Consider the following 25,152-nt stretch of genomic DNA (forward strand, 5'->3'; position numbering starts at 1 on the left):
GCCTCAACTTTGTCTATATAGAGACATGCAGCGAAAAAATTTAGATTTAAATTGTGCATAGTTTAAATACTAATTAAATCTTATCTGGGCTTCTTTTAATAAGCTGGTTACATGTTGATTACACTATGCAACAAAGTTGACGTTGTTTCTGTGGTTGACATTTTTCATTTATGTAATCATTTTTTTTAAACTTAAAAGTCTGTCTAGTCGGGAGTGTCCGACTGCGGAATACCTTGAACCCGGCTAGATTAATTTGGCATCTAAATCTGGAAATATGTTTCATGGTCAAAATTCATGTGAAAATGGTACCATGGAATATCCTATATAGACGTAGGTCCCCCGCACATAAATCGGTCAGAATTCAAAGAGAATAATAGCGTATGAGTCACAATTTCAAATGTATATTGTATTTGACATCCACGTTTCTTATGGAAAGATAGGAAGATGGGCATGGCCAGCAGAGTAAAGGGACTTTCTAGCTATTTCAAAAACTAGATTTCGATTCCTACGCTTCTATTTACTTTTGGATCGATCAAGTCAAGCAAGGACCCAAATGCTTTTTAGACTGTAGCAGTGTCCTGGATAAGGAGAAAGTGTCGCATAAACTGTTCCGTTGTTTCTCGAGGTATCGCCCTGCCCTGTGTACTGGATATGTAAAATGTTTTCAAACTGTTGCAATCACTTATAAGATATTTCGCTGACATATTGAAAGGTCTACATCAATCGCATCTTTAGGCAAACGCTCCTTCCATTAGGAGCAACCGCCTCTCGACCGAGTGAGAAACTTCAAAAATGTTTTGTTGCATTCGCATTGTTTTTGTTTTTATTGTTTTCTTGCCATCAGTTGTGGAATTCTCTTTGTGCTACACTTAAAGTTGATCGAACCGGCTGGCGGCGAGTGTTTGGGAAACTTTCAAGTGCCATCGAAGTGGAAAAGTTAATGCAAAATTGCGAATGCGACGCCAACTGGAGATCCTTGGCTGACTGCTGACTGCAGCACACAGCCAGCCGCTGGCCTCTGAAGTCGGCTGCCATATCACGAGGAAATGTTGAATTTTGGTCAATGGCATGCAATTTGGGTTAGGCAAACAAGTCAACAGCGTGGCCTGGTTGAAGCCGGCTTCGAAACTGGCAAACATTGCGGCATAATCAGGGAGATGTGAGGACTAGGCCATAAGAAGGGGCAAGAGCTAACATAGCCGGGGCCACGTTCACATCTTTGTCTGCCGCATGCGATTGGCCTCGGGCATGGGGCAAGCTCTGCCAATTGGCCAAAAATGCCACAAAAACATATTTGGAAATGCTGCAGCTGTAGCAGCAGTAGCAGTAGCCGTAGCTACCAATACCACAAACTGCTGCTGGGTCAATGTTGATGTTGATGTTGATTTTGGACATGAGACGATGTGCCGCAGTGGCAGGGCCATAAAATCAGGCAGTCAATGAGCCCGAATGGCCAAATAGCTGTTATTGTTATTGCCGCAGCCTGGCAAATTAATGAGGTGTCCTGTTTGGCCAGCCAGGCATAATCACAGCGCCCACCAGAATGCGTCCGCTTGTCAGCTGCAGTTGCTGCACTCTGGTAATTGTTGGGTGGGGTGTGGTGGGAGTGGTGAGTGGGGAGGGGGTAGGCGGGGATATGCAAAAGAGCCAGCCAGCAATTTGGCCAGATTGGCATTGGCTTTAAGGACTCGATTTTACGGTTTGGCACTTTAAGCATGCTAGCGACTGACAAACGCCAGACGAGATTAGCATTTTCCACCGTTTTTCCCCCATACACTCGCAGGGGGTATTTAAAGTTTCACATTAAATGTGTAACGCTTAGAAGAAGATGTATCCGTTCCTATAAGAATATATATTTATATTGTAAGCTTGTCCTTTAATCTTCAATCTCTCGTCAGGAACGATTACCTACGTTCTTTTCCCGAAGCAGGCAGAAAAGTAAAATAACTAAAGTGAAAAACTTTAATCCTTGAGCAATCTTGGCATCTACGAGGCACACTATATTATATAGAAAGAATCAGTCGAAAATTATATGCATTCAAAACTTTTATAGTTTTCAAAAATCCTTCTACAATCCTCACACATTTCGAGTTACCCTAACATATATGCAAAGTCCTTTCAAATCTGTTAAATTTATCATATGTCTCCCATAGGAATAAAGCCTTCCCATAAATTAATTTCTGCTTCACAAATCTCGTAGAGTATTTGGTTTTCGGTGTGCCGTATTTATCGGTTTTATCTCGTTCTTTCATATTTTTGTTTTACTCTTCTTTCGTTCTTTTGACAGTACAACATTTCCCCAGACAATATTTGCATGAAAACTGTTACTGCCACTTAAGCATATCCTTGCCAAAAAACTTCCTGTGAGCACACACAAAAAAAAGTAAAGAGAAAAACGAAGAAGAAAAGCTCTTGGTTGTTGCTTTTTATTGTTTTGCTCTCATATAATTTTCATTCTGTTTTTTTTTTTTTTGTTGGCAGCTACTTTGTTGTAGTTTTAATGACAACCTCCGAACCGAGCAGCTCTCAAAATTGTCGCCTTAATCTCAGCAAAAGACGTCGCGACGCCTCAAAGTATGCAACTTTTTGTGAGCGTTTTTTTTTTTTTATGGGCTCGACAAAAGTTTTCAGTTTTTTTTTCTTGCTTTTATGCCGGCCAAAGTTAAGCGACACAAAAATACAAAATGTTGAATAGCTCTGTGGTTTTTAGTTGGATTTAAGTCTATTGCAAACTGCAAACGCGTCAGTTGCATTCTGAAAGTTATGACTAAAAAGTTGCGACAGTTTTGAAATGTTTAAAAACAGTTCACTTGCTGATTCGCTTTATGCAGCTGCAGAAAGGTTCGCTTTAACATTTCCTAGTATAGCCTAGCCCATTTATCTTTGCGCCTGTTCTCGAGGTCAATGAACATCAAGAGTGACCATGGTGTCCACATATCTATTTCAAGAAGCTCTTGTTTCTATTATCAACAAACATTGATATCGATTTTCGTCGGAACTTGTTAACTTGTCCCGTAGCCTTAACAACTTGAGAATTATAAGCAAAGCTGGCACCACCAAATCCTACTCCACTCCCCCAATATATCTACAAAAGCAAAAGTTTTTATATCAATCAAATTTGTATAAAATTATTTTTATAAAAACTAGCAAAAGGACAAACCTAAAACCCAGGTCTTTTAACAGTTAGGAGATGGCAGCTCCGCTCCTATAAAGTGTATAGAACTTGGTATGCATCAATATATAATGTCTGCTACCTCATTGTCTGCGTTGTCGTATTTTGGATACACTTCCCACCTAAGACTTTGAGCACTCTTGACTGTATTCCACCTTTGTTATAATCAATTAAAGGTTCAAGGTTCCGTATTCCGGGATAATACCGTAGTCATGGTTTAATACTTTAAAGATCCACTTGATGTGTCCTCCACTCACAATTTGGATTTCCATACGCCATTGCAAGCTCTGGCTGCATTCGACTCTCATTTCAGTTAACAAAGCGTTGCTGCAGGCATTTAAATCCATTTAAATAAAAGTTACAAAAAAGTTGTTGTCTGTCGCCGCGTTTAGCTCGCAGTCATAAAACACTCAACGCTCATACGCCATGTGTTACAGATAGCCCAAAAATTACAAAAAAAAAGTAGCTGAAAGAAGTGGAAAAACTTTCAAGACAACGGAAAAGCAGCTCAAACCACAGTCAAACATTTTTAATTAGCCTAATGAAAAAGTTCAAAAATGTGAAAAAATGAAAATGAAATACAAGAAAAAAACGCTGGCAATTTTCAGAGCTGCGACAACAAAAGGCGACGGCTGCTGACAAATGAGGAAAACGCAGCGCAAATAACGCGAGCAATAATTTTCGCCATTGTTCTGCTGCAGCAGGCACTGAATGCATAAGGAGAGGGGAGGTAGGGGGGCTGATGGGCGTGCGAGGGTGTTTTAAGAGCTGAGAGTTGCAAACAAAGAAATGCAATAATGCTGAGGGGAGAGAGAGAGAGAGAGAGAGAGAGAGAGAGGGGGAGACAGAGCGAAGCGCAAAATAATGTTGGTAAATAATACAAATATGAAAAGACATCGCCATTGGCAAGGACATCAACCCACTTCTCAAACCCCACCCCCCCTGCAGCTTCAAGTCCATCCCAATGCCCGCCCAGGCTTAAACAGCTTGAAGCCAAGCGCCGCAGCTTCTGCTTACGGCCTGGCAGGCTACTTTATTTGCCTTTGTCCTTCGGCCCGCAAGCAAACAGCGCTCATTAAGTAAATGGCGACGGGACGATTGGAAAATGTTCAATTAACAAAAAACTCTTCATACTTATTGAAGAACATGCATAAACCACTTAAGAATTATAAGCAGTCGACTCGAAGCTGACGCAGCATCAGGAGCAGCAGCGGGCAGTGGCTCATAATTGATTTTCAACATTTGTGTTGTTGTTTTTAATACCCTGTAGCCAGGGGGATGGGCAAGAGATGATGTGTATGTGACAGGTGACAGGCAGAGGAAAGCATATCCGATTGCAAGAGGTGCACATATTCTAGATCAGCATCAACAGGCGAGTTGATTCACCCAAACTGTCACTGAGTGCGTTCATCTAGGAGCTAGTAAAATGTTCGACTTTACACTAAATGGCCAGTTAGAGTATCATTTGCTATGTATGTAGAAAGGGAAGCTTGAATATGTAAGCCGGCACTTATTACAGGGTAACTGCTAGTCCAGCGCTTCCCCAACAAGGCACTCCTGTTGCTGTTGTTGTTATTATTCGCTGGCCACTTTGGCTTATTAAATATTTAATGGCAAGTTGTCAGAAACAGCCAAGTGAATGACAGAACCCTCATTCCAGCCGCACGGCCCTCGCACTTTTCCTGTTTGTTACGGCAACAATTGACAAATATAACGTAAATTGAAGACGAAAAGTTTGGCTCATGAATACTTTAGGCTGCTTAGTAGGGCAATTCCCGCTGTCCAACTGCCAATTTCGCCAATTATTTAAATGTTTTTCGCTCTGAATGGATATTTTTGCCTTCTTTTTTTACACATTTTATTTACGCACGCATTCGTGTGTAGCGAGCCCGATAATTGCAACAAAGCGCAACTTTTCTTTTCTATTTGCGTTGTTTTTTTTTTTCTTGTACAAGAACATGAAAGCAAAGCAGAAAAAGTCGCCAACACTTTGACACCAAACAAGCAAAGCAGCAAAAAGTAAAGCTACAGAAATAAAATCGGAGTAAAAAGAAATCGCTGTTGGCTAAAAAGTTTTACCCGGCGCAAAAGATTTGCTACAACTTTTGCGACAACTGAAAGAGGAAAAAGTCTTTGGCCGACGAGGTTGCAATTAAAAAAGGGATTACTAGGTGGCCAGGCTGAGACTTTGATTTTAGCCAGACCGGAGCTCTGCCACTCCCTTTCGCTTTTCGATTAAAAGTTGAGCAAATTAAAATTGTATAATGACGGTGATTAGGTCAACAACAGACGGGAAATTGTTCAACACAAATGGCCAAAAGCGGGGGCTGACAGTTGCTGCAATTATTTTACCTTTTGTTTTGAAACATAAGGAATATAGTTATTATATTTTTTATTAATTTAATTAATTCTTTACTTACCTTAATTTTTAATTAATTATACTGCACTGATCGGTATTGAGAATTAAATATTAAGTAGAAGATAGAATGCCAGCCTTGCGAAGCGTTGTTTAGGGTAAAAAGAAAAGCTTCTTCACCAAATCGAAGGGAAATTTAAAAGCCATTAAAAACGCTGAATGTGACAATGATAATCGTGACATATTTCCAAAAGTAGCACACTTAAGCGCTTATTCGTTTTTCGCTTATAATTCGCAACGAGTTAAAGCATTTGCCGACTGTAAACTTCAGCTAGCAACAGAACGGACAGCTGATAAAAATAGCTTCCAAGGCCACACCTTTTTATAGAACTTTAATTAGTTTTCGACAAAATACAATTTTTAAATTCCATGCGGAATTGGGTAACGCATGACATGGCCATAAATATAAATCAGAAATTATGTCGTCGCACTTAAAAGGCCAACCCATAATTAACGTGCGAAAATTTATTTGGCCGCGCAGCTGCCGTGCACAAAATTTGCATAATGAGAAATTGATTACCATTATTAAAATTCGAGTATTTCATTTATGTGTGGGATGTTTTATTTATTTTATTTCAATTTTTTTTTTTTGGTTGTATATAAATTAAATAACTTTATTTACTCAATTATGTTACAGTAGTGAATTATATACATATTTAGAGTTTGTTTTGTTTGCCATTTGTTTAACTTAATTTAAAATATGCAATTTTTGCTTAGTACATTTATTTACGCTTAACAATTGAAGCAGCAACAACATTTAACATATAATTTGTAATACATATATATAATTTTTAATTAATTATTATATTTAATATTTAGTATAATGTTTATTTGTTTTCTTTTTTTTTTTGCCAGGTTTTGCGCAATGGAAAATTTTTGAATTATGAAATGTGTAATTGGATTGGAAAGAGTCAGAGTCATCAAAACAAATAAGGTAAGAGTTAGAGTTTAAATTAGTCAAACTGTCCGTAGTCAAAAAGCAATCGGTGAACCATGTTTAAGACAATTTGCATGCCGCAGCATTCCTCCCATTTTTGCATGTGGCCTTTCCAAAATTGGCGAAAAACGCATTCGTAAGGCTTTAGAACTTAGAAAGTCCCCACTTTTTACTCTGGATCGATGCAATTTCCGAAAAATGTGAAACACATGTCTTGTACGTTTAGAATATGCTCTTTGAAAGTGAGATTAAAGCCGTTTGGAAGGAGAACAAACAAGTTTAAAGCAACCGCTTTTCGCCAATTTTCCACAATAGGAAATGCTCGAAATTACTACGTTTTACCTTACTAGCTCTTTGAGCTTAGGCTGTGCGTTGCTCACCAATCACTCAGTCATTCAGTCGATCAATCAGTCAGTTAGCCATCCCATCCGTCAGTCAATCAGTCAGTCAGTCAGCCAGTTAGTCAATTACTTAGTCAATCAGTCAGTTAGTCAGTCAACCTGTCAATCGGTCAGGCAGCCAGCCAGTCAGTCCGTCAGCCAATCACTAAGTCAATCAGTCAGTTAGTTAGTCAGTCAGTCAGTTAATCAGTCAGTTTGTCAGTCTGTCAGTCCGTCAGTCAGTCAATCAGTCGGTTAGTCAGTCGCCCAGTCAGATAATCAGTCAATCAGTCAGTCAATCAATCAGTCAGTCCGTCACTCAGTCATTCAGTCAGCCAATCAATCAGTCGGTTAGTCAGGTTAGTCGGGTTAATCAGTCTGTCAGTCGCTCAATCAGTCAGTCAGTTAATCAATTAGTCCGACAGTCAATCAGTCAGTTAAAACAAACAATCCTATATGTATAGAAGTAGAGGAGAGTGGGGAAGTGTCTTTCACATTTTCACTCTGCCTAGCCTTTTCCATTTTCCTTTTCCATATTGCAAAAAAAAAGCAAACTAAACTAGAATTATTTTCACCATTTATCAGCTAGGCGTTTCATTTGCAGTTATTCGTGTTGGGTAGTGTATTTGATGTGTGTGTGTATGAGCGTGTGCGTGTGTTCTTTGTGTCCGTTTTCTTTTCATAGAGTATCACATTTTTGGTATAGAATATTTTTAGGCAAAATTATTTTGCTTTTCATGCTTACTTAAATGCAATCTTGTGCTAGAGTTGTATTAGTATGAGATCCGAGTTTCGTATAGACTTGAGTATAACTCTCTGTCGACGGCTACTGCTCCGTTTCGAGATTCTTGGCGCGCAGATACTTGAGCAGCATCTGAAGCGAATCGTAGGTATCAAAGTCGTCCAGATTGCGGCGCGATGAGGACATATTTGTGGGCCTGGGCATGGCCAGCGGCACGGGCAGCAGTTCCGGCATTACGGAATGGTGTGTTATCAGAGCCTTCAGGCTGGAGAACTCCTTGCGAAAGCCCTAAACAACATCCGAACATGGGCAAAACTAATCGTAATCAATTTCAAATTGCGACTTACCTTAATCTTGTAGCCTCGTGGCGACCGCAGTATTATATAGTTGGCTATCTTGGGTCCTGGCGGCGAGGGTACGCGCAATGTCAGCGCATAGCAGCCGGGCTTGGAGCTGCTCTTGCGCACGAGGAATGCGCCGGGGCTCTTGCTCTGCAGCACCTCGATGGCGATGTCACGCGAGATGCCCGCCTGATACCAGCAGGCATCCTTTAGCTCCGTATCCGACTCCTCCTCCGCCTCCAGCTCGTGGCTGTGCGTATTCGCCAAGCTGCTGCTGCGCTGATTTGCTGCCAGCGTGGCCGCTGCGGCTGCTGCTGCGGCGGCTGCTGCATTGTTCACACGCAGGCGATTGGCAAAGATCTTGGGACTGGAGTTGGCTGCAAATGAGATGGTTGCAATTGCAATTTGATCTTTCTTTTTCTCTGCGAAACCTACCGCTGCTGGTCTCGCGCAGATAGCGCTTCTTCAGATTGAATTCGCTGTTGTCGTTCAGGTTGACATTGTCCAGCATGGGTATGGCTGTCAGGGATTGGCGGCATGAGTCGCCAAATTTGCTATCGATGTACGAGTCCTCATTGATATAACCGTTCGAGTAGATGGGCTGGCTGTTCTCGCCTTTCAACAATGCAGCTGCACTCAGCGGGGTGACATTTGCCACCAGCGGGCGTGACTCCTCGTTGTGGCGCAGCAGACCCATGGTCAGGCGCTTAACCTGAAAATAAAGCCATAGCCGTAGCTGCTTTAAGGGATCTGTATACAAAGGCAGAGCGCGTTCAAGTGGCAACAAAATTAACTACAATTTAAACACCTTGTAAGCTGAGCAACGGGCGGCCGTGGGCGTGGGCGTGCCGCAGACAAGCTCCAACAAAAAAAGTGGAAAAAACGCGCAAGAATTTATTACCAAAAACCGCAACTAGACAAAAAGTTTTGCGCCTGCACTTAAACAGGAAGCGGATGCTTGGACTAGGAATTACCAGAGAGAAGTGCACCCAAAGAAAAGGGCTGGCCATAAAAGGCTGCCGCATAAATTGAAGGCCGACCAGTAGTAGGAGGAGAAACAGGATTCAAGGGGAAAGGAGTGGAAGTGGGGGAGGGGGTCGGCGTCGCAGTCACAGACGCCGACTCGCATTGCACGCGACGGACGCTTAAAATGTTGCAAGGCATCGGATGCGGCGGATGCGGAAGTGGCGTGCTAAGCGGAAATGTGCCGCAGGACTAACAGTAGTACAACTGCAAAAAAAAGAGAAAAAAAAAAACTATGTGGGCATAAAGGAAACTGAGAACAGGCGGCGATAATTCAGCTGCACTTGTGCGCGCATGTTGAGATCATGTTCGCCACGCCTGCCTTTCCATACACTGCCAGAGAGGGAGGGTATGCACAAATTGTCTTGAAGTGTGCGACGCATTGCAAAAAGCACCGCTGAGGCTTCTTATATGGTCTTACTCGGCATTAAGAGTTAAGTTCATATAGACAAGTCTGTCTTTTTTCAAGGAAGTCTCTTATATGTCGACCTATATATATATAGAACTTGGCTTAGATCCGTGTTTTGGCTCTTGCCGAAGTCGGCTGGATCGTGTTATTTTATCATATAGTTGCTATAAGATATCTTGACCAAACTAGGCATTTATTAGATTTAATATGCTCCCCACATATCTTATCCACATCGGGCTACTCCATCATATAACTGGCATAGGAACGGCCTATTAAAAATAAGCTCATCTTGAAAACTATTTTTTGTTTTTACAGACATCTCGACCATACTAGACATTTGTTATATTTAGTATACTTTCCATATATCGTACCAAAATCGGGCTACTATATTATATATCTGTCTAAAAAAGAGTCAGACAAAACAAAATTACTCGTATGAAAAATTATTTTTTTTTCTTTCAGATGTATTTAACAAACTTCGCATTTACCCGCTTATAGCAAAGGCCTATCTTTATCATCCATTATCTATCGGTCAAATTAAATGTACGATATACTTTTTTTTTACAAAAATCTAAACCAAACAGCCTTTACAAGCTCAGAGTTCCTTTTCATATAATTTCCAAGGAAACTTTAATGTGAGATTTTCTATGGAAACGTTGTTTTTTGCTTATGTATAAAAATGTCAGGCATATTCTATTTATATTTAATATTTATATCTATATCTGCCAGGGTATTTAGTCTTTGCCATCCCGAAAAAATAATTTTCCTGCTATTTTTCTTTTTCGTTTATTTTTATTTCCCTTTTTTTGGGGTCAGTGGCTTTGAAAAGTCTGTCTGGCTGTTCGCAATGGCTGCGGCTGAAAGTAGACTACAGTTTTGTGCGCTTCGTGTCCGTGTATGTGTGTGTGTGTGTGTGTGTGGCATAATTTAAGGCGACATTGACAATGAGACGTGGCGGCGGCGGCGGCGGTGCAGCTTTCATTTGGCGGTTGCCTTTACTACCTGGCAAGCCTGACAGCAATTGTTTGCTCATTGCTGCATAATTTAACAGACGCGAGCGCTGCATACTTTTAGGCTGCTTAAGCAAACATTCTTTGCATATTTCACGGCGCAGTGCACACAGATTTCACACAGTGCGAAGCTCATTTTTACACAATTTACACGGTACCACACACTTGGCTATGTAAACAGCATCAGAAAGCTTAGCTGAATATGTTTGCTGCAGCTTTCCAACATTTATTTTTTCTAACATATTTGGGCTTATATGAAAATATGAATCTTTACATGTGAACAATATGTATGCTGATTGCCCCGACAGATTGTTTGGCGATTAATGCTAATGTCATAGTTTTAGTCGAGCTTTCAAAAAGTAAATCTGTGCAATGGGATAATATCCTGTTCTTATATGAAACCCCATTTATCAGCCTTAAGATTTTATATTCATATAAAAAACTTTGGATCTTCGTATGATGTTTTTATACTTGTCAGCCGATAATGTAGAACATTGTTGAGCCTTTATGTAAAACAAAGTTTAGACAATCCAAGGGAAGTACAAATTCAGAAATTGGAGTCTGCTTTGCAGTACACACTGCAAGTCGAGCACCTGGGCACATTTCATTACTTATTTTTTGATTAACTCGGTATTTGTTTTTTTTTTTTAGATATTTGTGTAGGACTTTTTGTGTACTGCTGCGCTTCATCTCACTTACTTTTGCTGGCTTGTCTTTGACATGTTTCCTGGCAAGTTTCAAATTGAATTTCATTTCAATTTCATAAGGTTTTTACACATTTTACATTTGCTGCCGTTGCCATAAAGCAAGTGTGTGACAGACTAATTGGAACGCTGGCTTAATGAACTGGCAGTCGGAACATTGGCAGCAGCTGTTGCCTGGCAGCGAGCTGCCCAAATAGGTGGCACGTGCAGTGTGCCGCATGTGGCCGTGCAGCATTTTCCATTCGAGCATTTATGCAAATTTAATAAACTGTTTGCTTGGGGGTCAGCGCCGGGCTGCTTGAGGGGCACAGCTCCACAAAATTGGTAAAAGTCAGCCACGTTTAAATCAGGCAACAGATTGAGGGCTGGCGGCTCTGTGGCCTTTATGGGCGTGTCTGGGTGCGGGCCACAAAATATTATTTATGGCAGTTAAGCCAAATATATTATTTGGTCCTCCGCATGATACCAGCTGAAGTGGGCGTGTCGTGCCCCGGCCACATGTGGCTGTCTGTCGACTGCTGTCGCTCAATGTCAGCCAGGAAATGGAGGCTGGCGCAGCGATATATTTGGCCTGGGCTCTCACTGGAGTTGTTGTGTTGCAGTTGCTAAACAAACATTTAGCGGTGACGAGTCAACAGCATCGATGCATCAACGCCAGCAGCAGAAGCAGCAGCAGCAGAGGGCAACACGGGATCAAATCCAACAGCAGACAGCGCGTCATTTCCGGTTAGAGAGATAGTATGTGTGTGAGTGTGTGTGTGTGTCGGTGTGTGCCTCTTGTTATGCGGGTGAAGTGCATAATGTGCCCCATCGCATTTGTCTTTGGTCGCATGTGCAACTTGCTGCTTCCCGCTGCTTTATTTTGCTTATCTGAAATTGAATCAGGCAGCCAAGCAGACGACGACGATGGCAACTTTGCCGACGGGCACAATTAGGGTAGCCGGTGCTGCCACGCCCCTTAGCCTAGCAGCGCCCATCAACTGAGCGCGCCAAAAATTAATTTGCTTATCGCGCCCTGCCACAAAATGATGTTATTGACAGCGCCAGCCGAGTCGGAGGCATATTGAAAAACTATGCACAGGCAGAAGGCAAGCAAGCAATAGCAAAATCGGTTGCCACGTGGCGTATGCGTGTTATGTTTTTTAACGAAATTGATTTATTGACAAAACAGCACGCAGCTGACTGCAATTATCGACTACACAATACTCTGTTTACGGTGAAGTGATTCGGGCTGCAAACTGAAACTGAATGAACTTAACACCAGCATCATCATTTTATTTAACGTTAAGCTGAAGCTTAAGCCTAGCCAGTTGCCAAACAAGAACTAGGCAACAGCAAATCAAGTGTTTCATAAACATTTGGAAAATGGAAAACGAACCAAAGATTGCCATCAAAACCTGGGTTTTTGGATGCAGGAATGGGATTCAGAAGACAAACCTGAAGACATGCTAACAGTTTAAGTTTAAGAGACTTGGTAACAGGCTGGGCACTGGGTGATCCGGGTTCGTTTGTCGTGTCCACGGATAAGTTTCAGTTAGTTTCCAGTAATTTTCTTGGAAAAAAAAACAATCAGCACCATTCACAGCGCCCTTCAAGAAATGCAGGCATCATAGGGAACTGATATGCCTCCAGATGAACTCAAACATCAGGACTTCAATAGAGTTGGGGAGTTGACTTGCTCTAAAGCTGTCAAGAAATACATCGAGTTGTCCGCAACAGATGAAAAAAAAAGCACCTTAACACTCTATCAAACGAACTTAAACTCTAGATTTGTCAGCCAAAGGGTCATGGCACAAAACCAATATACCCGCTTTCACTTTGTGAACTGCGCGTAAAAAAACCGAATATGAAAAATGCCAAAGCTGAACCCTTTTTTTCGACATATGTGTGTGTTGTATATATTTGTTCTTCTTGTTTTGCGATTTTTTCCTTTTCGTTCATGTCCTTGAGGCGAGCGTTTTGGTATTTACATACGGGGAATGCTGAAAATATTTATGGCTTGCCATTAGAGCCAACTGATTGGTTTTCGCTTTCGATTTTAACCATGCTGCAGAATTTCAATTTTTTTTTTTTGCGGCAATTGCTTCAAGTGTGACAGGCGAATTGAGTTTGGCTGTCGACTGTTGATTTTGGCTGCACTTTTGCTCCATTTAAGGGCCATTAGCTCAAAATGTAATCATCATAATGCGCGCCAGTAGCAATCGGGCCATAAATAAGACAAACACATTACGCATACGCCCTGTGCACGGAGAGCACATACAGCACACACGATTCTCTAAGAGTCTCTCTGTCTCTCTCGCCGACTTTCTCATATGAATAAACTCGCACGTACTTATCGCATAGACTATGCTCGACTGCGCACAGCTGTCTCTCTATGTGTGGCCTGTCTCGGTATGAATATTTAAGGCGCAAAATTTATGAAAACAACGTGCCTCAACTCAAAGTCGAAGACGCGGCATAAGCATCAGCATCAGCATCAGCTTCCAACTGAAGGCCAAAGTTGTGCAATGCTAAGTTTCTCGGCTTCTATACCCTGGCCCTGTTCCAAGTAAAAACACGTGACAGGAAAAAAAGAAATGACAAAACATTTGATAAGCATTGCACATGTGAAACAGTTCAACGTTCGCCTCCGTCTCTCCTATGCTTAAACTCTCCTTCTATCTGTACGTCTTATGACAATAGCCAAAAATACGCGTTGTAGGCGAACAATCACAAAGACCGCTTATCTTATAGCACAGCAAAGTTTGAATACCCTTTTAGAAGCTATACAACAAAGCCTGCTCGACTGGAAGTGTTATCAAATCGAATGCATATGTGTCTGACTAGCAAAAGGAAGTTTCTCTGGGCTCATATGATCAGAACAAAGAGCTGGGGCTTTCCAGCCATTTCCGTCTGTCTGTGTAAGCTTATTGATATTCGAAACTACAAACTACATTTATCGATATTATGAAAGGAGAGCATGTGCTTCAAATGCCATGTTAGTAAGACACTCCTCTTCAGAGTATCGAAAACGATTTCTTAAAATTATAAACAATAATTTGAATTAACAACTTTGCACATTGTCAGCTTTTATTTAGCTGGAAATACTCGCTGCCCTACCGTTGCATACCTCTCATAAAACCTGTCATACCTTACCCTTTAGTGTATATAAATGACAGCAAATGGTCTGTAAGTCTGCCAGAGAATGGGACAGTTCGGGTTAGGGTCTGCTTGAAAAGTTACCCAACTTTTTTTTTACTTTTCCCACACTCAAAAAAGTTGATAGCGATTTGGGGCTAAAGGGCTGGGGCTGGCCAAAAGAAACCAAGCCGTCAGGTTTAGTTGCGCTTAGGCAAAAGCTTTTGATGTTTTTTTTTCTGGGGCACACACTTTATTTTGCCAATAATTCATAGAAAGCGTCAAATGCAGCGGAATAAACAAAGCAAAAATAGGAAAACAAAACAACAACAACAGAAAACAGAGAAATTCATAAATTTTGAAAATATTTGCGCACAAAATTGCGTACGACAAGAAACCAATAAATGGCCGCAGTTGACGGGGTTGAAGACACCCTTATCAAAGTCAAAGCACAAACATATCAAATATGCAATGATTGAGGGCTGTACGAGAGGTGGGCGGAGGGGTTAGGGGGGGGGGGGGGTGGTGGTGTGGGGTTTGGGGTTGAATTTGAGTACTTCGATTGAAAACTTAAGACGATTTGGTTACCCAAAAAAAGGACAAATATGCAAGTGTGCTCTAGAGGGGATTACACGACTATGAGATTCCCGTTACAGACATTCGGACTTCATTTAATGCATATAGTCAAAAATACACATACACATATATATACATATATATATACATATAGTCAGAAACGCACATTCTCATACAAAACCACGTTGACTTTCTGAAGCCTCTGCTCTTCTTCTTTCCTTGGCTCGTTATATCTAAGAAATGCATTCTTCATTAACTTCGGTGTTTATAGTCCGATCTTTACGAAATGTTCAGGGCCTTAATATTGCAAAAAATAGTTCGTACATACCTAAGCGCAATAGTGTAGTGTATTGACTTTTTCTTTCGATTTTTTAAGAAGTGGGGGGATGTTTATAGGAAGTTATAAAACGTATTACATGTATGTAGACTATAGACTATGTATCTTGCTCTCAAAATCTTCGAGTTAGAGTTAATAATCAAAATTTCACAACTGATTTTGATCGATAGAATAAAAATGGGAAGATATATCTAGAATAGATATCTGACAACTGACTTTGATCGATAGTATAAAAATGGTAGAATATATCGACAAAAAAAGAAGAAAGATATACCTAATATATATTGGAAAATTCTAGATATCGATATCGATGCTTCCACACAGACAGACAGATCGACGCACTGATGGATATGACTTAAACGACTCAGCTCTTCATCTGATCAAGAATATATTTGCTTGTAGTCGGAAATGCTTCCCTCTGACTGTCACATTCATCTACACAAAACTATTATGCCCTTTTTGCATACACATTTTCAAGGGATTCAGCGTCGTGTTTGGGTTTTTCTTGAGGTTTCTTGGGGGTTAGTTGGGGTTACTGGGTGGTAACTTTAGCATGCTTGGACTTTCTTGCGGGTTCTTAGGGCTGACAATGGGGCTTTAATTTGGGCTCCTTTTACTTACCAGTGGCGGCTTGTCCGTAAGGCGCTTGCAATTGTTCAGCTCTGTGGGCGAGTTATCCTCATCGGAGCTGGGCGTTTGCGCCACCTTCTCGTTCTCATTGCAGCTATAGGGAGAGGCATATATATCATTTCCAAAATCTGAGCTGGACTTTTTGTTAAATTAGTGTAAAGTGATTTTTGTGGTGGTTGAGTGTGCGATGAGCATGATTAAGCTTAGAGGATGGGGATTTTTGAGGGCGCAGTTGCTGCTAAGGAAACGCTAAGTACACTCGACGAAAAACTTAGTTACCAAATTTTCAAAAATTGCCTTAAAATGTAGCTAAAAAATTGACTTGAAATAGAATATTTAAAAAATACTTTCTCAAATTAGGCATAGTATTTATTTTTTGGCAACTTTTGTTAAATTTAGGTCCACCAATTTTGTTGAGTGTAGCTAATTACTTACTTGAGATTCGCCTGGGTGAATAGGTGCAATGGTCGTCGCCTGCCCAGGCTGGCTGGCGATGGGGGCGTGGCTGTGGCATTGCTCAATGTTGATCGGCCACGTGTTGCGCTCAGGTAGTGGTAAGAGGTTCGCGAGCCGTTGTTCACCTGCCGGGCGTGGCTGTTAGGTTGCTGCGACTGCTGCTGCTGCTGCTGGCGACTGCTGCAGGAGGAGGAGCGGAAACGAGCGCCTGTTATGACCGCTGCCAGATTGGCGGCAATGCGATTATCAAATCGATTAAAGTATGAGCTCGGGCTGTTATTGGAATTCATCGAATGAGAGCTCGAATTCGAATTGGAATTGTTTTGGTTGTCGGCGGTGGGCGATGAGTTGTTGCTGCTGCTGGCGCTGCCGTTGCTGTTGCTGTTGCTGCCGGCAATTGTTGCCGCAGCGTCTGCTGCTACTGCTGCCGCTGTGGCCGCTGTCAGGCAGCTCTTCTCATAATCCAAATTATTGTTGGTTATCATTGTGCCGTCGCTTTTGGGCATTAACTTTTGCAGTGTTTTTGAATTATGTGCGCATATAAAAGCGCTGCGGGCGGCTTTTGTCGCGCTGCGTGTGATCCCAGTCCGGACAGCACACCCCCGCACACGTACGACTAGCAGGGTGGGGTAGGGAGGGGAGCAGCTGCGGGCTTTATTAAATTTTGTACAGTGGGGGCCACTAACCGCAGGGGTCGCGCGCTACTTCAGCAAACTGCAGGCGTCGAGAAGGAGCAGGAGGAGGAGGTCGATGAGGAGCCGGTCGAGGACAACCAGACGCAGATTTAAACACAGAATTAATTCAAGCGGAAATTGGCAACGAAAAGCAACAAAAAAAAAAAAAACAATAACGAAGGAAAATGAAAATCGAAAGCGTGAAGCATAAACAAAAATGGGCGCAGTGCGGCAGGGGGCGGGGCAGATGGTTGCATAAAAACGGCAAATAGAAAGCGAAAATGAAAACGCATATGAAAATTTTCGGTTGCCGCGGGGGTTGAGGGGTGGGGGGTTTTGGCAGCCACAAAAATGCACATAAATACAAGCGACAACAATTGGAAGGGGGCGAGAGGGCAGCGGTTGGGCATGGCCACAGGGGTTGTTAGCGATTTGGTTGGTCAGGGGTCGCGGCAATATGACGTCACAAAGCGCATAAATAGCAGGATTTTGCAGGATGTTCATGGCGATGATGATGATGTTCATGTTGATGATGATGTTAATGATGATTATTGTTGTTTGTTTGTTGTTGTTAATATGATTTTGTGGGTGGTTGTTTGAAGCGGATAGCACAGTATTTTTGTCGGTATTTTTATATTAGTATTTTTTTTTTGTTTGTAGTTTGCCAATTTCACAGTTGAATATTTTTTGCCAATTAGTTGCCAATTTTTGAATGCCGTTTGTTGCGTGTGTTTTTGTTTTTTGTTTTTTGCCAATTTCATTTTCAATTTTAGTTGAATTTTAATTGTGTGCAGGTCCGAATTTCATGTAAATAAAAGGTAAAGCAAAGAGAGAGGGGGAGAGTTAAGTGTTGTTTTTATTATTTTTTACACATGTATTTGGGTCTGTGTTTTTGTTGTAAACTTTTATTTATTTAATTCGATTTGGTGTTTCAAATGAAAACGAATCAAATACGCAAAAGCATTTGCCTGCTGGCAGTTGGTTTCACAATTTCATAGCATACTTTTTCGGGCCAGCAGCTAATGAAAGTGAAATGCAAAGCGCTTACAAAAGCAGCATACGAGTGTGTGTACGTGTGTTTGTGTGTGTGTATGTAGGTGTGTGTGTGTGTCCATTTGCATACTCACGTTGCTTCGACGGCAACCAAACTTTTCATTGAGCAGTCAGTGGGCCACGTTTGCAGCTGCAATAAAACGGAGCGAAACAAATGTGTTAAAAGCTTTATAGAAATTTAATTAAAATTGACTTTAAAGCAAGGCAAGTCAGCATGTGTGCGAGTGTGTGTGTGTATGTGTGAGTGTGAGTGTGTGTGTGGCAATCATTAGATGGCCATAGTCAACACCTCATTAGGCGTCTAATCAAGCGTGCGCCTGGCCAAGAAATAACAACCAGTTCAGCTCAGCAGACAGAGCAGCCATTGCCACAGATTAAAACGGCAGCCACAGCATTCACTGGCAGGACAACAGCAAGACCAAAGCAAATCTTGGGGCACAAGGAACACACGGAATCGGGTGCACTCGTGCGACGAAGTAAACAACAAGTCGCAGCCGGCTGCCGAGCCAAAAGGACGCAAATAAAACGCACAGATTAAAGGATGCCCGGGTGAAATGTCTTCTTAATTACAACGCAATGAACAGAGCGACAGAGAGGGAGAGGGCGACAGAGAGAGAGAGAAAGAGAGAGAAAGAGACAGAGAGAGAGAGGAAGGGAGGCTCTGTGGGGGGTTTGACTGCAGCAACGTAATTGAGAAGTCGAATGGTCTGTGGGCTGCGAATTGGATCTGGGGATTGGGTCGACCAACGTCTCGGCATGGACCGCAGCGCCATGTTGGTAGCGCACTTTAAGCGGAAGTAATTTAATTAATTACAAATGAAACGGAAACACGGCACAGCAAACGAAGCATGTGTGCGTGTGTGTCTATGTGTGCATATAGCATATCAAATTGAGGCATAATTTGGCCCATGCCACGTCTTTAGCCACGCTCTTGAAGCGCTGTCTAAGCGCTTTTCTAAACAACAACAACAACAGAAAAATGCGTCCCGACAGCGCAATTAAAATTTTTCTATGCCCGCACCGCAAACTATTAGGAGAGTGTATATACGCACACACACAGAGAGAGACAGGCGCATTAAGCACAGCTCATTTGCATTGCGGTTTTAATTGCCAGGGCAACCCCAAAAGCGGGTCGAAGCGGGCAAAGTGCGCTGGCCACAGCCACAGAGCGCTCGGCGCTCGACGCTGGCTCTGCCCGGCTTACAAGGATAATGAAAACAATTTAACGACTCTCTCGACGATTCCCTGGCACTGGCTTGTTTGCCCGGCTGCCTGTTACTGGCCAAATTCTGGCCGCTGCACGTTGAGAGCTTTAACAAATAGAGAAACCTTTTTCCATTTGCCAGTTTTGCTAGCCTTTTTACATTTTTTTTTTCGTTGTATACCCTGTAACCATTGTAAATGGGTAACAGGGGTAGTCTATACAGGTTTGTTTGTACGTATATAAGAGGTGGAAGACTTCCAATTGCGACTGCTTATAAATATTATAAAAACAAATCGTCCAGCTGAGGCGATCTAGTTTGTCTAATATGCTTTATTTCCATAATATCGATAAATATCGATTTTGAATCAAGGTTTTTTATGCATATCTCGCGGATTATTGGAGCTGAAGACACACACTATTGTATTTAGGTTCTCTTAGGGTATACACAGATAGGTGACTATTTCATATTTTAAAGACCCATCTCCATTCCGCCAGAAATTAAAAAGGTATTAATTGCTTGATGTAGACTCTCGAGCTTTTGAATGCGCGAGCTTTTGGGCGCCATGCGTAAGGTCTGAAAATTTCATAAAATTCTGACTATAAACAGCTTAGTTATCCAGGAATGCATTTTTAATAGAGTGTGCCTGAGGGAAGAAGAAGAAGCAAGCTAGAATAGCTAGCTGCTTACAGGGTATCTCTTGGTTGCATACTCTCAACGGCTAAACTTTTACTTTTGGTTTTTATTTTGCGTCCAGTTTTGCGTGTCTGCGCAAAATATTTGCAGATATTTTTGACATTTTAATGAAAATATTTTGCGTAACATTTTGAACAGAGGCAAACGGCAGGCAAAAGGCACGCAAATGTTGATGAATTCCGCTTCGGGTTGGATCCTTTCGTTGGCTTAATATTATTTTAACGAAGTGGATTTGCCAGGACAACGGCAGCAGGATTTTTAAGCTCCTGTGATGGCCAGTAATTAAATGCTTGACATGCCTTTGGGTATGAGTCGCTGGCTGAAGTGGATTAGCGCCGACGACGAGAAGAGCGGATTGTGATGGGGTTTGGGGTTTGGGTTAAATTAACGCTGATGTTGGCATTATAATTATGGCATGTAGTTAAGTCGATTCCTGGCCAGCGCCAAAAGCTGTACGTGACAGGTTGATAAGTTAAGAGCGAGCAGAGATGAAGAAGAAGTAGGAGTGAAAAATCAAAATGTTAACAATTAAATTTAACTGGCATTATGAGCGATAAAAAAAAGGAAGCACGAAAACTTGAAAACCTCCGGCAGCTACAAGGGTTATAGCATCTAGAAATTCAAGAAATATTGTTGGAGAAATTGTGGGAGCTGCTTTGAAGACTTTTAATTAAGAGACTCAGATAAATGCAAAGTTTGTTTTTATTTCTGCTTTGAGCTGAGTTTTCCTCAAAGGTTCATATATACTAAGACAAGCCGTTTCTTTAGGAAATTATGGTTCGAATCAGGTTTCGGTTTGACTGTTCGTTGGGCAAAAGACTTGGTGTAAGGTGTGATTCATTTAATTCTGTATTTCTTTGAGTTCAATTCCGACCTTTAAAATCCTCAACAGGTTGCAACCCGAACCCTTTTCCTTGGGACAATTCTCTTCTTAAGGATATGCCTGCTCACTGCAGATATCATTTATGGCTTTGTATACACATCTCATAAATTCGACAATTATTTGCCAAGTACGCATGATTCCGAGCCCAACAAGAGCTCATTAAATACAAAATATGCTCGTTTGGCTAACGGAGTGAACGATGGCAAAAACGTTTTGTAATAACATCGACAGCCTAAACAAAAACATTAACAAAAAGTAAACAGTCGCTTGTTGTGCCACATAAAGTAAACAGGCGAAGGGGGCTGATGTGTATGGGCGGGGCGGGCTTGTTGTCTTTTTTTTTTTCTGCCAGCCAAATTAAAACAAATCAAAATCACATGAGCATTTTCAAGTGATTGCCGCGGCCGCGACCGAACTTGCTGCGCAGCCTGTTTGGCGGGCAAACATAAACAAGCAATTTAACAGGCACTCACACACACTCACGCAAACACGCACAGCCACAGCGATAAAAAGGCTGCGGCGGCGGCAGATCCTTGAACAGGCGTCAGGCAGTTGGCAAACAAACGAAGCGTTCAAGCGCAAAAAGCCAGCTCCGAAAAAATAAAGCAGAGAAAAGCGGGAAAAAGGCAAGAAAAGCGTGCAGGCGAAAAGCAACAACAAAAACGTTTTATGTGCCAAAGCACATGTGTGTGTGTGTGTGAGGCTGAGTGGTTGTGTGTGTGTGTGTGTGAACAGCTGAACACCAGCGCCACCGCAGATTTCGCACACACACACACACACACGCTTGCTTTAAAGTATGCCGCAACTTTTTGTTAATGAAATTTTAATCAAGCCGAGACCGAGTCCGAAAAGAGTTTCGCACACACAAATTTTTCATAGCATACTTTTTAGCGACAGCTGAGCAAAGTTTCAAGCCCTTTGTGTGCGTGAGTCTATGTGTGTGTGTGTGTGTGTCTAAGGCGCTCAAATAGCCAGCAGCTTCATTAGCAGATGCCAACAACGCGGCGTATGCGCAATAATTTATTTACAATGCATTTCATTTATGCCAAGCATTAATCATATGCCAAGGACGATGCGACGGCGTCACGTAGCGAGCTGATAGTGAGAGAGAGAGAGGGGAGTGTAAGAGATGGAGAGAGATAGAGAGAGGGAGAGAGAAAGAGATTGCAAAAAAGCGGGAGAGCTGCATTTATTAACAATTTATGTCATAAATAAAATTGAAAAACATTCATAATGTCAATGGGAGGAAGGCAGTTGGAATGGGCGCGGCAGCCGAAGACGTGAGTGCATGTTGATGAAGCCCGGCTATTTCATAAATTACAACGCAAGAGCTAAATATATAGAGAGATAGAGTGGGAGAAAACAACACGCGACTGTGGGCGAGGCACATAAATCGCCATGCGCCCAAAATTAGGCAACAAATTTACATGCAAAACGAGCACGACACGCAGCTAAATCACCAACAACAACAACAACAACGACAACAACGACAACCACGACAACAATGAGAACAACGACAACAACGGAAACAAAGCGTCGCCAAAATGACAAACATTAAAAAAAGAACAGAGTAAAAAGCAAAGGTTGGAATATATTAAGGAGCTGCCAGCACTTCCTGGGACAGGCTGACAAACCAAAAAAAACTCGTAAGACAGTGCTCAAGTCGAGAGCTTCGTTTAGGAGATATCCTGTAGTTGTCGTTTCTTTGAAACATACACGAAAAAACACACACAAGCACACATATTGTTAAAGCGGCGCCTTAAAGGATACGCTTCTTCTTTCCTTCCGCCTACTCTTTTCAAAATGCATTCTTGAATTGTCCGATCTTTATGATATTAAGTAGCTTAATTATAAAATCCGAATGTTTCTATGCTTCTAATAATGATCTTTTCGTTTCGGGGCTCCGCACGGATGTATCGCTTAATTGGAATGTTCTGGTATTGTGTAGACTACAAACTACATAAGACTTACGGGATATACAAAAAAACAGAGGCTTGATATCGATTTCGATCGAGTTCGTCAGAACGAGGATTGGTATCGATTCTTATCGATATCTTTAAGAGGGAGAAGAAGAAAAGGAAGAAGGTATGGAAGCCTAACGATTTTGTAAAATCGGTATTTGATATCGACTTATATCGATGCTGTATCGATTTGTATTGATTTCGTGATATCGGGGCAAAAATAACTAGTTCTCGATGCTACAAATTCAACAGGAGAACTAACTTTAAAGTCTGGCTATTAAAGCCTATAGGATCTAGGGATAAGCAGACTAAGAAACCAATCGACTGTTGATGCTGATCGAGAACAAATCGATGTCAATGCCCGTTCCCCACATACGTACAAGAACAATATACCCAATTCTTAGCAGTGTACAGGGTATAAAGAAACACTTTTGCTTTTACAAGCGCGTTTTCGACTGCGCCTTTTACTCAGTTATTTAACATATTTCTGGCCGTTGTTGTTGTAGTTACGCCTTTTGCTCGCAATCCTTGCCCGCGAGCCGTGGGCCGTGGCCCATGGCCCGTGGTCTGGAATGAATTATGTGCACTTCTCACGGCAAATAATTATTTTCGCGCAGTGGCAAACAAAACTGCCAACTGGCATGCGATTTTTAGGCCATTTCAGTAGCTGCAGTTGATTTTCGTTTTTATTTTCAATGTATTTTGAGCTCTTATCGCCGAGCCAACACTTCCTCCCACTTAATTTCTCACACTCCTTCCAGTCTGTAGTTCATTATGCGAACTTTCTTCTTTTTTTTTTGTACTTTGAAAATTGTTTGACTGCAGGGCAAAACGGCAACAAAAATGCCAGCACGTCGAAGCCAAGACGGAGGGTGATTCCTGTGTTTTTTTTTTTTCGTTCCATCCCCCAGAAAAGGTGTCGAGCAAAATTACAAAAAATTGCGAGCTATTGCATGAAATGTTTTAAATATGCGCATTTGTTATGTTCCCAGCGCCAACATTAAGTGAAAGCCAGCAGAAAAACTGTGAAACAAAAGAATTTTAATACGTTTTTTTTTTACACAGTTTAATTATGCAAACGTTTGCCACGTTTCTTGTTTGTCGATAATAAACAAAACAATTATTGCTCTGCATTAAGCAGTCGAAGCAGGCTGCAAATGTATATAAAACAAAGTCTTGACATTATAATTACATTTTTTGCAAATTACAATACTTGCCGGCAATAAAAAGAATAGGAACAATGACAAAGCACCATAAAACCAGACCAAAAATGTTCTCAGTTAAAAAAATCGGTTTTGGCCATGTTTGAAAATTAGTTGTGGCATTTAAAAGGGACTGGCCATCTGACAAGATAAAACATTTTACATGTGAGCATTATGATCGAAAAATAGTCTCTTAGGGTCTTTTTAATATAGTCTTTAAATATCCTTGTAGAGGATATTCGTGATATGTATGTCATGATGTCATCACGACATGGCATAGATGGCGAATCTCTGACCCCATAGGGTATATATATTCGAGGTTAGCAACAACAGCCGATTTGATAAGTTATTGTAAGGACAATTTGTTTGTTTATCTAGATATCTTAACATCCAATGGCCGTATCATATGGAAGGAACGATTGGTCAAAAAGCAGGTTCTTGTCTGGCAAAATATTCCCTTTTCGAAGTTATTCATCAAACTCAGCATTTGCCAGCTTCACTATGTTCACATATTTGCAATAGGCTATTGTCCACGAAGTTATTTAAACTTTCATTGCATGACAATACGAAAAGATTTTGAGTACAGAATGAGAGGACAAAACTTTACCTTGGTCATCAAAATATGTTAAATTTAGGCAAAGTTGTGCAAGCTTGTAAGCTATGCAAGGTCTTAAAAAAGTTGCATTTATGAATTTGTATGAATGGTAGCCTTACATGCAATTTGCATAACAATCAAAACAATATATGAACAAAATTGAGTATTGCCTTAAAGGAAACAACAAGCAAGGTCAACAAAGAGCACCTGCTTTAATAAAATTTAAATAACTAAGAAATTTGAAGAGTAAAATACGACAACAAGACAAGATATATGTGTGTGTGTGTGTTTGCGAAACATGCAAACTATTGATTAAAACTTGTGCAATTTTATGGCCCCATAAAATTTGTCTCAGCCAAAAATGGAGCAAAGCCAGCAGCAGCAGGAAAGAGCTGACCGACAGGTCAATAGAGAAGTCGCAGCTCTCAGGCAAATTTAAGAAGATGTGGCACAAAGTAAAACTATTTTATATGCGACGACAGCAACAAAATAATGTGACTACCTTTTCTTGATGGAGCTGGGCTAAGCTCGTGATCTAGCCAGCAACGGAGTCCAGTGTCTGGGCCTGCCGGCCGGCATTACCCCAAGCAATAAATGTTCAAAATCAATTGAAGCGTTTTGCTAAAGCCTCACACC

At 41.5% G+C, this 25,152-nt stretch overlaps 2 protein-coding genes across 2 annotated transcripts in view; one reads left to right on the forward strand and one right to left on the reverse strand.

Annotated features, from left to right (window-relative positions):
* The window catches only part of LOC115767668 (protein sprint), a 267,104-nt gene that overhangs the window by 90,350 nt on the left and 151,602 nt on the right, over positions 1–25,152 (forward strand). The window contains exon 2 of the mRNA XM_030711957.1: positions 6,444–6,522. The gene's annotated coding sequence lies outside the window, so the exon portion shown is untranslated. The remainder of the gene's footprint in view (positions 1–6,443; positions 6,523–25,152) is intronic.
* Positions 7,305–16,756, reverse strand: LOC115767667 (tensin-1). The gene is made up of 6 exons (XM_030711955.1): positions 16,422–16,756; positions 16,230–16,388; positions 15,786–15,888; positions 8,424–8,700; positions 7,995–8,365; positions 7,305–7,935 (listed from the first exon to the last, which is right to left on the reverse strand). The coding sequence occupies exons 1-6, from the start codon at positions 16,754–16,756 to the stop codon at positions 7,732–7,734; spliced, it is 1,449 nt and encodes a 482-aa protein (XP_030567815.1). The 3' UTR covers positions 7,305–7,731.

The sequence above is a fragment of the Drosophila novamexicana genome, unplaced genomic scaffold, assembly GCF_003285875.2.
Source record: "Drosophila novamexicana strain 15010-1031.04,08,12 unplaced genomic scaffold, DnovRS2.1 tig00001433-arrow-arrow-pilon, whole genome shotgun sequence".
Classification (NCBI taxonomy): domain Eukaryota; kingdom Metazoa; phylum Arthropoda; class Insecta; order Diptera; family Drosophilidae; genus Drosophila; species Drosophila novamexicana.